This window comes from Gigantopelta aegis, chromosome 15 (assembly GCF_016097555.1).
Source record: "Gigantopelta aegis isolate Gae_Host chromosome 15, Gae_host_genome, whole genome shotgun sequence".
Taxonomy (NCBI): Eukaryota; Metazoa; Mollusca; class Gastropoda; order Neomphalida; family Peltospiridae; genus Gigantopelta; species Gigantopelta aegis.
Genome location: NC_054713.1, coordinates 7,314,841 through 7,329,488, shown reverse-complemented (window position 1 = coordinate 7,329,488; position 14,648 = coordinate 7,314,841). Strand labels below are relative to the sequence as shown.

General features: G+C 39.5%; 1 protein-coding gene across 1 annotated transcript; it reads right to left on the bottom strand.

The window, feature by feature from the left end:
• Positions 1-2,593: 2,593 nt before the first annotated feature.
• Positions 2,594-13,452, bottom strand: LOC121390396 (alkaline phosphatase, tissue-nonspecific isozyme-like). Its single transcript, XM_041522195.1, is given in 10 exon segments — positions 2,594-3,136; positions 3,645-3,764; positions 7,844-8,035; positions 8,481-8,621; positions 9,384-9,486; positions 10,403-10,498; positions 10,500-10,511; positions 11,056-11,225; positions 12,547-12,727; positions 13,296-13,452. Coding segments are annotated over 10 exon segments (1,413 nt in total). The 5' UTR covers positions 13,410-13,452; the 3' UTR covers positions 2,594-2,852.
• Between the last annotated feature and the right edge of the window lie 1,196 nt (positions 13,453-14,648).

Below are 14,648 nucleotides of genomic sequence, written 5' to 3'. Positions count from 1 at the left end.
AGTCCGCTGTGCTGTGGATTGGTAGAAAATCGTGGAGCATTGTAATCAGTGTAAGTATTATTGTCAATAATAGATACATGTTTAGTTAGTATACGTTGTTTATGCTGTGCAGGGTACAACCCAGAAATGGACCTTGTGATTTTAAGCAAAACAAATTAGCATAGAATAGATGTTTAATGGCACCCAACACGAAAACTAACATCGGCTATTGGGTGTCAAAACTATGATAAATACATCGGCCTATTGGGTGGTCAAACTATGATAAAATAATATCGGCTATTGGGTGTCAAACTATGGTAAATACATCGGCTATTGGGGTGTCAAACTATGGTAAATACATCGCTATTGGGTGTCTACTATGGTAAATACATCGGATCTGCTATTAGTTGGTAAATTCAAACTATGTGTGACTAAGATAAATAATAATAAAATCTCTAGATTAATAATATTATGTGAACACACATTTTCTTGAAGTATATATTAAATATGAGGGTGACATACTTTTTTATTGGTATACTGTCTGGGTTTGTTGATAGTTATAGTTTTGGTTTTTGTTTTAAAGACACCACTAGAGCACATTGATGTTATAATCATTTGCTGTTGGATGTCAAATATTTGGTAATTTTGACATACAGTCTTAGAGAGGAAACCCGCTACATTTTCCCATTAATAGCAAGGTATCTGTTATATGTACCATTCCAGAGACAGGATAGCACATACAATAGCCTTTGATATACCAGTCGTGGTGCACTGGCTGGGACGATAAATAGCCCGATGGATCCACCGACGGGGATGTATCTCAAACCGACAGCGCATCAAGCCAGCGCTTTATCACTGGGCTACGTTGATACACTGCTTATTTCACTTTTGTTAGTGAACGTTAACATTATCGGCAACAGGAACTTATTTTGTACAGTGGAACCTTGTGCAGTAACACAGAGTGTAATATAAAACATAATCCTTCTTAGCTGCCAAATGGAGTTAGCGACAATAGATTTTTTAAAAAGCAAACAATTCCTTTTAAGGCTCATATACGAGACTGGATGCGGTTCGACTGTTGCGCCGGGCAGTGATATATCTGCGGCTTGCGTTTTGGGTATACACACCTGGTAGGGCGGGATTTAGCTTAGTCGGTTAAGTGCTCGCTTGAGGTGGTTGCGTCGCAGGATCGAACCACGTTGGTGGATCCATTCAGCTGATTGTTTTTTTTTCTCGTTCCAGCCCGTGCACCACAATTGGACAAAGGCCGCGGTAAGTGCTTTCCTGTCTGTGGGAAAATGCATGTAAAAGATCCCTTGCTACATTAGGAAAAATGTAGCGGGTTTTCTCTGATGACTACGAGTCAGAATTACCAAATGTTGTTCTTCACATCATATATTCTGATATAGAAATTGTACAGAAATGAAAGCAAAGTAATTGATCGATGTGCTCTAGTGTTGTCGTTGAACAAACGTTTATCGGTCTACTTGGTACACATACATGCACGCACGCGCACACACGTCACACACACACACACACACACACACACACACACACACACACACACACACACACACACAACCTCCAAATCGACAGACCGTACTAAAGTTAACGAGTTAAAGTTTGACCAGTGCACTGGTTGGAACGAGAAAAAAGTCCAATCAGTTGATTGGATCCACCGATGTGGTTTGATTCTGCGACTCAAACATCTCAAGCAAGCACTGAACCGACTGAGCTAAACCCCCCCCCCCCCCCCCCCCCCCCCCCCCCCCCCCCCCCCCCCCCCCCCCCCCCCCCCCCCCCCCCCCCCCCCCCCCCCCCCCCCCCCACCCCCCCCCCCCCCCCCACCACCCCCCCCCCCCCCCCCCCCCCCCCCCCCCCCCCCCACCCCCCCCCCCCACCCCCCCCCCCCCCCCCCCCCCCCCCCCCCCCCACCCCCCCCCCCCCCCCCCCCCCCCACCCCCCCCCCCCCCCCCCCCCCCCCCCCCACCCCCCCCCCCCCCCCCCCCCCCCACCCCCCCTCCCCCAAGTAGACTGAGCTCGCTTGACTAGAAGACCAGAAGATGATTGTAAAATAGCTCGGTCTCAAACTAATCATTAGTAACGTAACGTCTTTATTATTCCTCAGTGAATTGGGTAGTTTTCATCGATCAATTTCAACTGAATTTAAAAAACAACAACAACAATTAAACAACACTCCCAAAATATCCTCTTCCTCCACTCCACCCCCCCCCCCCCCCCCCCACCCCAACAAAAACAAACCCACAACATCAACAACAACAAAACACGAGAAAACAACATTTTAATATCAGTGCTTCCAAATCGTCTACTGATCTCATAGAATGACGTCATCTATTATAAATGCTTAAATGTTAAAAATATACTAGAGGTTGCTGCTTTAAGAAACAGTTATAAAACACAGGCGAAATGAAATATATTTCAACAGATGTTTATATAATGTGTATATAGCACAAATCACAGCCTAGATATTCTGTATACATGTATATATATATATATATATATATATATATATATATATATATATATATATATATATATATATATATATATATACAAATCACGCATGGGTACAAGACATATTCAGTTATGGCGGAAGCAAGTACACATGAGGGGTGGGGGGGGGGCTGAATGAGATCAAGGACGCAAATAATTCCCTGTATGATTTTGGAAACTAGATGTCCTGAAATTCATCTCTGCCATAATATTTACTATCAATAATATTTTTGATTCACAATTATTGCTCCTCTCCACCTGCTCCGTCGTGCCTAATATTACTCATACACTCTCTGTATTTAATAATCGTATGCAAAAATACAAAATTTTAACACTTGAAACTATTTCCTCAAAATTCATCACTCTATGTTGGCATTCCTGTATACCACCAGAAAACACACCACCAATGTCACCGCCCCCACTCTGACGCTGGATCCGCCCTGTGGCGTGTTGACACTGCTGCAGTGTTTCTTGTTGCTGCCCACGCACGACGCGTAAGCCATGACGTGGGCGATGTAGTTCTGCTCTTGCACGGAATGGAACAGGTGCGACATGGGACCGCGGGCAAAGATGGCGACGTCCGCGCCGCCGTGTGTCTCGTACTTCATCCGGACAGAGTTGTACTGAAGATAGTCTCGAGAATCTGTAGGAAGAATTAAAGGTGCGGTCTCACAGTTTTGCATCATTAACACCACTGCCACCACCATTGTTACCATTATTATGATCGATGACGTTGTCATCATCATCATGATCATCAGCATCAAAATAATCATCAGTCATCATCACTATTCATTTTCATCATCATCATTATCATCATCATCATCATCATCAATATCTCGGACATCATCATTGCAACTATTAATATTATAGTTATTACCTTTATTATCGTCATCATCGCCATTATTAAAATCATTATTAAAATCATCACATTTATCATCATAATCATCGCCACTATTAATACTATTATTATTATCATCATCATCATCATCACCATCATCATCATCACCATCGTCATCATCTTCATTATTTATATTATAATTATCAATATCACTATGGCTTTCATCATTAACATTGTCAACATGATCGTCATCATCATTATCATCATCATCACCACCACCACCACCACTATATTTATACGAATTAGCACTTACCCGTTTTAACGCCAGTTAGGTTTTTCCGTAGAGGGCTCGGGCCGTTTGCATACGACAGAGTTGTATATGGCATGTTATCATAGGGCGTGAACTTATACCCTGCTTTGTCGCCCACAAGACCTACAATTAGAAATCTAAGTGGTAAATCATAATTCCTCCGCTTATGTGGGGTCTTTCTTTCTTTCAATTTATTTTCGTGCTTATATGCAATTAAGGTTCAAGCACGCTGTCCTTGGCACACACATTTTATTTGCTTGCATTTACAATAGTTTGAAACCCAAAGGCCGATGTATTTTTCATGCTGGGGTGTTGTGAAATATCTATTCTATTCTATTCTATTGTCCAGTTGTGATGCAGTGGTTGGAACGAGAAAACCCCCAATCAGCTGAATGGATCCACCGAGGTGGTTCGATCCTGCGACGCAAGCATCCCAAACGACCGCTCAACCGACTGATCTAAATCCCGCCCCTGGCAACTGTATGGCGACATATATGATAGATCTAAAAGAACATATCTGTATCTTATGTTTTATGTCTTAAATTCACTGACCCAATTCCTAGCTCCCAAGGTACGTACCTTTTCCCTTTGTATAAAATAAATTTTTAGCTACACCTGGGGGGGGGGGGGGGGGGGGGGGGGGTGGGTCCCGTGACCCCCTCGTCCGCCTATTTGAAGTGCCCCTTTTTAATGACTTGTTTGAATTTTTAATTCAGAATTCAGAATTCACCGTTCATCCTTACAGATTTCGCCCCGTTTTTAGGATCTCGGCTCATCTTCCTTCGTTTTAGAATTTTGTGACCCCTAACCTCCTTTAGAAATCCTGGACCCGCCCCTGAAATCCAGTATTGTTCTGGTCCTACTGAAGTTAAAATTCTCTAAACTGGACACTCATGGGACCAAGTAAAAAGTACAGTTTTATCGGGTATTCGGTTTAAAGAGGTTGTTTCTGTATTTTTGAGTGTGAAAAACACCCTGGTTTGGTTTGGTTTGGTTTGGTTTGGTTTTGGCCGTTGTCTACTATATTCATAATTTAAAAACCCCCAACTTAACTCTAGAACTAGTTGGGCCAAATCATAAATGAAATGTTTATTTGCAAAAATTAAAATATACAATATGCAGGTGAGTTTATGTTTGCAATATCAAGTCATCTTGATCTTCAAATCCAAGATGGCCGTTGTTCATTGTATTTAAAATAACAACATGCTGGAGTCCTTGAATTAACTTGGTTAGAATAATAAATGAAGTATCTATTTACATGAAACAGGCGATTCATAATGTTTGCGTGGTATTTTGTATTTTTTTATTTTGTATTTTTTTCAATTTGTGGTCGTTTTGACCGTGGGATATAATATGGAGAGCGTGGCAGCTGTATTGAAATATTAAATAGCGCAATGTATTTTAGAATAATTGCAAATTAAATTAACAAAGGTTCCTAATGTACCATTGGTCATAATTGACATCTACTCTGTTTCACAAAATTGAATTCATTCGTCATAACTATAATCAGACTCGGACAAATCAAATTATGATGTTGTGATGTCAACATCTGTGTTATCATCTGTGTGCTGGGTATTCCACAGTTAGGGTTCATCGCAGTACTGGGCAAATGTTACAGACGGCACAGCATTTTCCACTGACCAAGTTCCAGTCAAGATCAACAAAAAGGGTTGTGTGACAAAGGAACGGTACAGCTGATGAAGGTGATATAACTGGCAGTGTTATCAGAGAGAGAGAGAGAGAGAGAGAGAGAGAGAGAGAGAGAGAGAGAGAGAGAGAGAGAGAGAGAGAGAGAGAGAGAGAGAGAGTCGCTGTCTGATGGGGTATATTACTTGTTCCTTTCTTTATTCTGCTAATACGACATTTTAGCCTGGGATTCTGTAGGATTCGAGCTCTTCGTTTCACCATACACAAATGTTTCAAGGGCATGCATTAATTTAGTGGAGATAGGATATGATGAAACAAAAGTGGCGCCGAAGAGTTAGACCTTCCATACTCATATTGCACTTCTCAAATGTATTCCATTTGCCATGAACCTGAAAGACCAGACTTACTACTATCGCATTCAGTGATATTATGTTTTATTCAATAGGATAGTCGCCTTTCTTTCGGCCAAAGAGTTCAAAACTGTTGTATGCTTGTTTAATGACAAACTGATAATTCAGCAGCTTTTGAAGACATCGCTCATCAAACTTGCCCTGGATAATGGATTACTTATTTTTACTCTTTATGGGTTCCTGCTGTACACATTTTCTGACAGAAGATGACATCCCATCACTGCAACGTTTCGTCAGGCTGACGTAGATACATCCTTATCACTATATACTTACAACTCCGCACCACTAAGGTTACATTAATGTCACGTCATACCTTTATGTACAATAACTAGATGTTTTCGTCTTTCTTTTTCTTTGTTTGTATACATCATGACTGGCTCTGATACTGTATCTAAAGGAAAGGTCCTAACATATGGAGATCACTTTGTAATGAAATAATGACGCCAGTTATCACCATCGCACTATAGCATACATATTGACTGAATCTGGTTGTCACTGTCGTATATCTGGTCATGGCAAAGGAGCTATATAAGAGAAATATACTATGGCAAAAAAAGAAACTCGAGCTCTCCTAGAGCATCACTTCCTATCTCCAAGGAAACCATGAATGTCCTTAACACCTTTGTCATGAACTTTGTGTATGGTGACATGACTAGCTCAAACCTTACAGATACCTGGGGGAAAAATGACATTAACAGAATAAAAAAAGAAACAATGAAGTTCCCTAAGCACCAGTTACCTCGCCTTCATCTAGCTCTGCCATTTCCTTCTTACACACCCCTCTTCTGTTTGTCTGGCTGGAACTTGGCCAGTGGTAAATATGTAAATGTCGCGCCATCCAGTATACAGGTGGTAACAGATGTTGACAGTTCAGTAACAGTATCTGATGTGTTACACTATATCCTACCTTACATTTGTTAAATGAATTATTTTGAAATATATTGCATTTTTCATTGTTTCAATATAGCTGCACGCCCTCCATATTAGAGTTAAAAGGACAAATGGCATCATATTGTAAAAAAATTACCCATAAGACGATTGTGAATGCACTGTTTAGTGAAAATAGACACCTTATTTATTATTCTATCTCAATGAGATCAAGGGCTCCAACATGTTCTCCTTTAAAAGATCATAAACAACGGCCATCTTGGATTCTAAGATCACGATAACCTCATATGGCAAAAATAACCTCACCATTAGATTGTGCATTCTCTTGTCAGTATAACACTCTTCATTTATCATTTAACACCAATATTTCAAGAGCTCTGGCGTTTTCTAATTATCAACGTAGTGGACATCGGCCATCTTGGATTTGAATGTAAAGATGACCCCAAATTGCAAAATAACCCTAGCAGGAGATTGGGCACTCTCAGTATATTGGAAATAGACATTATTTTCGTGATTTTAACTCGCATATGAAGTGAGATTTGGCGATTTTCGATTACCAGTATGGCCGCCGGCGGCCATCGTGGATTTGGCCCTCTGGTGGAGTTAGCCGGAACGTTTGCTAAATTTGTTCTCAAGGTCCCACAAACTTGAAACCCATACTCAAATTGTGGTCCCTGAAAAATGGTCACTGGGCAACCAAATACGATCCCACTAACAATACAATAATTATAGTTTGAAATACACTTTTTTTTTCATTTTCTTTTGACCTAAAAATTCTCCATCTTCTCTAGTAATGCAATTTTTCGCGTGTAATACATTCCATACACATGCAGAGGTATGCCATTTATAAAAACCCGAGTACTCTGCTCTTAGAAAGCTAGATGGACATTTGGACGGTTATGTTCACTCTTTCAGCTAGAGATATCTCTATATCGAAAACACGGAATTGCTGACTACCACACGGTAGACAAAGATTCCCGCTCTAATACCATTACATTTATCATTTTCGAGTTAGCCGATAACAAATATTTTATATACCAACCACTAATACACACACACTACGGGAAGAAACCCGACAGCACATCCTTTCAATAATGTTCCGGTTAAATACGTAGGAGCTGACGGGTTTACAATAATTAAAAACATGGGTTTAAGAAAAACAGGATCCGTAAATTCTTCGCACGATGTTTTGTGAAATTGGCTCTAGGAAAAGACAGTACATGCGTGCTCTAGCCACTGTGCTATAATTAGAATTACCTAGGATGTTGTTTCCCCGTGGTTGGCTTCCTCCAATACTAAACGTGTGGCCATGGTCGGCCGTAACCACGATGAGAGTGTCTTTTTCATTGGTCATCTCCACGGCAACGGAAATGGCATTGTCGAACGCAACAAAGTCTTCTAAAGCTCTGATGGCGGAGTTCTTATGGTGAGCGTGATCTATCCGGCCTCCTGTGAGTAAACAATGTGTCTAAATAATTTAAAGACACAATCTGACCTTGCAAGGCCTTAGACCCACTGATCGTGTAAATTACGTCATTTAGGTGGGTTGTGTTTGTTTTGTTAATTTTGTTTGTTTGTTTGTTTGTCTCGTCGTCTTGTTTTGATTTATTGACTGTTTATGTGTGTGTTTTCTTCTCTGTGTCTCGCTGTCTCTGTCTCTATCTGTCTGTCTGCCCCCACCCTCTCTATTTCTCTCTCTCTCTCTCTCTCTCTCTCTCTCTCTCTCTCTCTCTCTCTCTCTCTCTCTCTCTCTCTCTCTCTCTCTCTCTCTCTCTCTCTATGTCTCTCGATCTCTCTCCAAATGGTACAACGAACTGTAGGACCTAAATTTAAATAAATAAATAACTAAACATGATGATGATGATGATGATAATGATGATGGTATTAATAATACCTTCAACAAGAAGAAAGTATCCCTTTTTGTTTTTATGTAATATTTCAATCGCTTTCTTCGTCATCTCAGCAATGGACGGATCTCCGTTTGTACTGTTGTCTCGATCTAACTCAAACTGCATATGTGCCGATGCAAACAGTCCTACAATGTAGACGAATAAAAAAACATACACCCTACAATATAGTTATAGTTATAAATATAGGTATAGATATATACATAGACATATATATATATATATATATATATATATATATATATATATATATATATATATATATATATATACAGATACAGATGTAGATACACATATAGACATAATACATATTTAGACATACATATAGATATAGATATAAATATAGATAGGTACAGATCTATCTATTTATCTATCTATCTATCTATTTATATATATATATATATATATATATATATATATATATATATATAGATAGATAGATAGATAGATAGATACAGGTAGAAATATAGCTATGGATACAGATATAGATATAGACACGCATATAAATATAAATACAGATACAGATTTTGATACAGATATAGATTTAGATACAGATATAGAAACAGTTTCAGACACATATATAGATTTAGATACAGATATAGATTTAGATATAGGTATAGAAGCAGCTATAGATTTAGATACAGATATAGATTTAGATACAGATATAGATTTAGATACAGATATAGATTTAGATTTAGATACAGATATAGATATAGAAACAGATATAGATTTAGATATATATATATATAGAAACAGATGTAAATTTAGATACAGATATAGATGTTGATACAGATATAGATATAGAAAGAGATATAGATTTAGATACAGATAAACTTTGCATCCCTCCCTAGAAAGGTCGTGTACCCTCCCCTTATTATCTGAAAACGTACCTAACAGACAGTCCGTCTTCTTGGGATCGACTGCATCAAGCTGTCCTTTATTCCACACATAGGTTGCATTTTTCTCTTTAGCAGCCTTTGAGGTTGTCCATTCCTGAAACAGATTTCAAGTGATTTATTATTATTATATATTTTACATAGTGTTAGTAGTAGTAGTAGTAGTAGTAGTAGTAGTAGTAGTAGTAGTGGTGGTAGCAGTAGCAGTAGTAGTAGTAGTGGTGGTGGTGGTGGTGGTGGTGGTAGTAGTCGTAGTAGTCGTAGTCGTGGTAGATGTAGTCTTGGTATTAGTGGTATTAATGATAGTAGTAGTAGTAGTAGTGGTAGTAGAAGTTGTAGTAGTGGTAGTATTAGTAGTAGTAATAGTAGGGAGTTGTAGTCGTAGTAGTAGTAGTTGTTGTAGTAGTAGTAGTAGTGGTGATTGTAGTAGTAGTAGTAGTAATGGTAGTGGTAGTGGTGGTAGTAGTACTAGTAGTAGTTATTGTTGTAGTAGTAATAGTAGTAGTAGATGTTGTAGTAGTCGTAGTAGTGGTAGCATTAGTAGTATTAGTAGTAATCGTAGGGAGTAGTAGTCGTAGGAGTAGTGGTAGTAATGGTTGTAGTAGTAGTAATGGTTGTAGTAGTAGTGGTGGTGGTGGTTGTAGTAGTAGTAGTCGTAGTTGCTATTGTAGTAGTAGTAGTAGTAGTAGCAGTAGTGGTTGTAGTAGTAGTAGTAGTAGTAAATGCAGTTGTAGTAGTAGTTGTAGTAGTAGTAAATAAATAGTAGTAATAATAGTAATAGTAGTTACTAGTAGTTGTTGATGATGTTGCTGTTTTTACTGTTGTTGTTGTCGTCGTAGTTGTTGTTGTCGTCGTTGATATTGTTTTTGATGTTGTTTTTATAGTTGTTGTTGGGGTTTTTTTTATGATGATGGTGATGATGTAGTAGTAATAGTAGTAATAGTAGCAGTAGTAGTAGTAGTAGTTGTTGTTAGTTATGTTGTTAATGTTGTTATTGTAGTTGTTGTTGTTACCTCTATGAGATCTCGTCCGTCTGTTCTCTGTCTTTTATCAACCTTTCCTGTTTCAGGGTCCTCTGTCGTGTTTAGAAGAATATTTCGTCTCCCCCCCACCCATCATCACCTGTACAAACAAAATACGTGTTTAGAAGAATATTTCGTCTCCACCACCCATCATGACATGTACCAAAAACAAACAATACACTTCACGATTTCAATAACTTCAAGTCGCAGATAATAGTTTTAACCCGTGAAAATTGACACTAAGTTCGGTTTATCTACAAGCCTGGAACACATCAAGATAAAGTTACAATATAGTAAATATATACGATTAAAATTATCAAAACCGGCTCTAAACGTGAAAAATGCATTGTTTAATTTTGAGAATGATCCATCTTTGTCATAAACGTCGGAACGATGATACTAGTACTCGGAAATCACCGGCAGCACCCTCGAATCAAACCTCGGAAACACAATAGATACGATCGGTTCTCGGTACATAATACATTCTCGGACCATTTCATATAATGGCCTCATTTGTTTTCTTAAAGGGACATACCCTAGTTTTTAAACACTAAGACATATTTTCTATCTAGACTCTAGTTTCAACCCAAGGAGGGAAGGGGGAGGGTGCTTTATGGATTATAATCTCCATGTCAGCTACTTACATCAATATCAATATTATCGAAGAGCTGAGCTGCAACATCCGGGCACTTGGTGGCATTGCCTTCTCGTAGGTCCCAGGGACTTTCCCAGTCCCTGTCCGCACTGTGGGCGTAAGAGGCGGCTGGGGTGGCGTGTGTTATGCGTGCAGTGGTTACTATGCCAACGGCCTTTCCTGTAATGTAGGTAACATGTAAGAGCTTTCAGAAATAATCATCCAGAATCTAAGATATTATATGGTTGATATATATATATATATATATATATATATATATATATATATATATATATATATATACAGTGAAACCACTCTAAACCGGACACCCTTAGAACCAATACAAATGCCCGGTATTAAGAGGCATCCGGTTTAGAGACGTCAAGTTCTGTTTTTAAAAAGGGACTGTAAAACATGTCCGTCTTTGAAGGAATTCCGTTTTACAGAAGGTCCCGAGTTACGAGTTACCCGAGTTTGTTATTCTATTTATTAACCCAGCTATTTGGGTTTTTTTAAAAGCCTTTATTTTCGATACACGTTCATGTATATAGAAACGACGTAAACTACTTTACTGTTCTGGGTATTGCCTTAATTTTGTATTTTATTCACGGTTCACAGATAATTTTAAAAACTCAAATTTCTATATATTCTGTAAAAAAAAAAAATCTATAATGAATTGCATTAAACTACCATTATATTACAAGTTTTAACACTGACACCAGAAAGACGTAAACGCAAAGGCTTTAACCTACGTGACGTCATTGTGCTTGCTTTGCCAAATCGTGATGACGTGTCTATGGGATGGCGCATAGAACACACACATTGTTATAAATGGGAAAATGTGGCGAGTTTCCTCCCATTGACCATATGTCAGAATTACCAAATGTTCGACAACCAATAGTAATCGTTAAACAAAACAAAGTGAACTCTTGCTGTCTGGCTGTGATACGTACTAAAACACACACATATATACCCATACACATACACACACATACACACATACACACATACATACACAACACATACACACACATACACTGAACTCTTGCTGTCTGGCTGTGTGTCTCTCAGTCATACGTACTAAAAGACACACACACACACACAAACACACACACACACACACACACACACACACACACACACACACATACACACCTCCCCCCCCCCCACACGTTCTCTCTCTCTCTCACACACACACACACACACACCCACACACACACATGTTCTCTCTCTCTCTCTCTCTCACACACACACACACACACACACACAGAAACAGACACGCACACACACACAGATACACAGACACAAACACACACACTACCACACACACACACACACACACACACCAACACACACATACACACATACGCACAGAGAGACAGACACACACACACACACAAACACGCATACGCACTCACACACACAAACACACACACACGTACGCACGTACGACGAGTAGGGTGTCACTGTTTTAACACATGCAAAACTATTTATGTTATACCTTCATCCTTGGACCACTTTAATATAGAGGTCACATGACCAGAGCCCTCCAATTGTTTGGCACAATCGAAACGGGGCACACTACTGTCGAGTCCTAAAGTTCCAACGTTGGCCTTGACCCCGCACAGGAAGGCGGTAGCTGTTCCAGCGGAGTCGGGCACTTGGCGGTTGTCGTTGTACGTCTGAAAGAAAAATAATAAATACTTCAAATTAAAGTTAGGCGCGAATCTCATTTATGTTAGTATTATACGACACGCCCCATACAGTGTTCTGGCTAGTAATAACTAGAAGGGCGCTATGCCCTGCCCTCGTTTTGCGCCGCCCTGCATTAAAAAGCACGTGCGAATGAAAACAAAATTAATGTATTCTTCCATATCAATACCTACATGTATGTATGATTTTTTATGACCCCCCCCCACCGTCACCAGTAATGAACCAGTTCAGGCAAAATGACTTGAAATCTTTTCAGGATGTATTTTCATCTTCTACTCACAATATTAGTTGTAATCATTGTAAAATGCATATCAGTTCGCCACGACTGGTATCATGTCTGTGGTATGGTGCATATAATAAAATCCCTTGCTGGTAATGTAAACATTTAGCGGGTTTCCTCTCTAAGACTGTATGTCGCAATTACAGAATGTCTGACATCCAATAGCCGATGATTAATAAATCAATCTGCTCTAGTAGTGTCATTAATCAAAAAAACACTTTAGAATAGAAAGGGGAGAGGGGGCGTAAGTTAAATACCTTGGACAAAGCAACAAAAGGAAACGACTCCATCGTGGTGACTGACTCCTCTCCAGTCTTGCCTCGCTTCTGTCCCTTGAAAATGCGCCCAGCGGTGATCGTGGCTATGTCCATTCCGTCACCAAGGAATAAAATCACGTTCTTTGCTACGTTCGTGTTCGGTTTGACGTTCAGCGCTTTAGCCAGTGCTGCCTGAGCACTTTGCCACCATTGTTGACGGTCTGGTAAACGAAACGAAATAGATATGCGTTTACGACACCCAGGTACGGATCTAGCTTATTATTATTATTATTATTATTATTATACATTTGGTTCTCACACGGGGACAAAAATAGAAGATTTGCGCTATGAATTGTACTATAAACGGTTGGCAGGTTAACACTTGACATTCTGGGGAGGATACAACCCATAGCAATTAAAGGGCAGTATTGGGAGGGTGGCGTGGGTAACGTTAGTGGGTCGTCAAACAAGACTTCTTTACTTACTTTCTGCCGAGCAGACGACCACGTAAGCAGCAAGCAGAGTTAGAATCGTCCAGTGAGTCTTGTTCGACATCTTGAAGATTTTTGCTGATTTCAAAAGACTTTCAGTACAGCTGCATGTTCCAACTCCTAAACACAAAAAACCCCTAAAGTTTGTTATTCTTAACGACACCACTAGAACACATTGATTTTAATTATGGGTTATTGTATGTCAAACATTTGGTAATTTTGACATATAGTCTTAGGGAGAAGAAACCCGCTACTTTTTCCATTAGTAGCAAGGATAGCACAAACATGGTAGCACATACCACAGCTTTTGATATACCAGTCGTGGTGCACTGACAATGGGCCCACCGACGGGTATCGATCCCAGGCCGACCGCGTAACAAGCGAGCGCTTTACCACTGGGCGCCCCTCTAAAGACAAATACAGTTAAAGACATATATAGCCAGCCCTCAGGCTATATACAAAGACACCATATATATTGGCCCCCCCCCCCCCCCCCCCCCAAAAAAAAAAAAAAAAAAAAAAAAAAAAAAAAAAAAAAAAAAAAAAAAAAAAAACACCCCAACAAACAAACATACAACAACAACAACAAAAAGCCAAACCCCCCACCAAAACCCAAATGGTAACGGTACTGAATATGGAATTGGCTAAAATGTATGGAGACTGTAATTTTTATATTTTACACTCATTACTATACATCCAGTAGGATTATGGGTGTCTTTTGGGGTACACCCGATATATACCCACTGAACCATTATTTGGTCGGTTTGGGATTGATTACAGTCGCTGGGCCCATTTGGGATATTTCTTGTTCCAGCCAGTGCATCACGACTGGTATATCAAAGGCCGTGGTGTCTGCTATTCT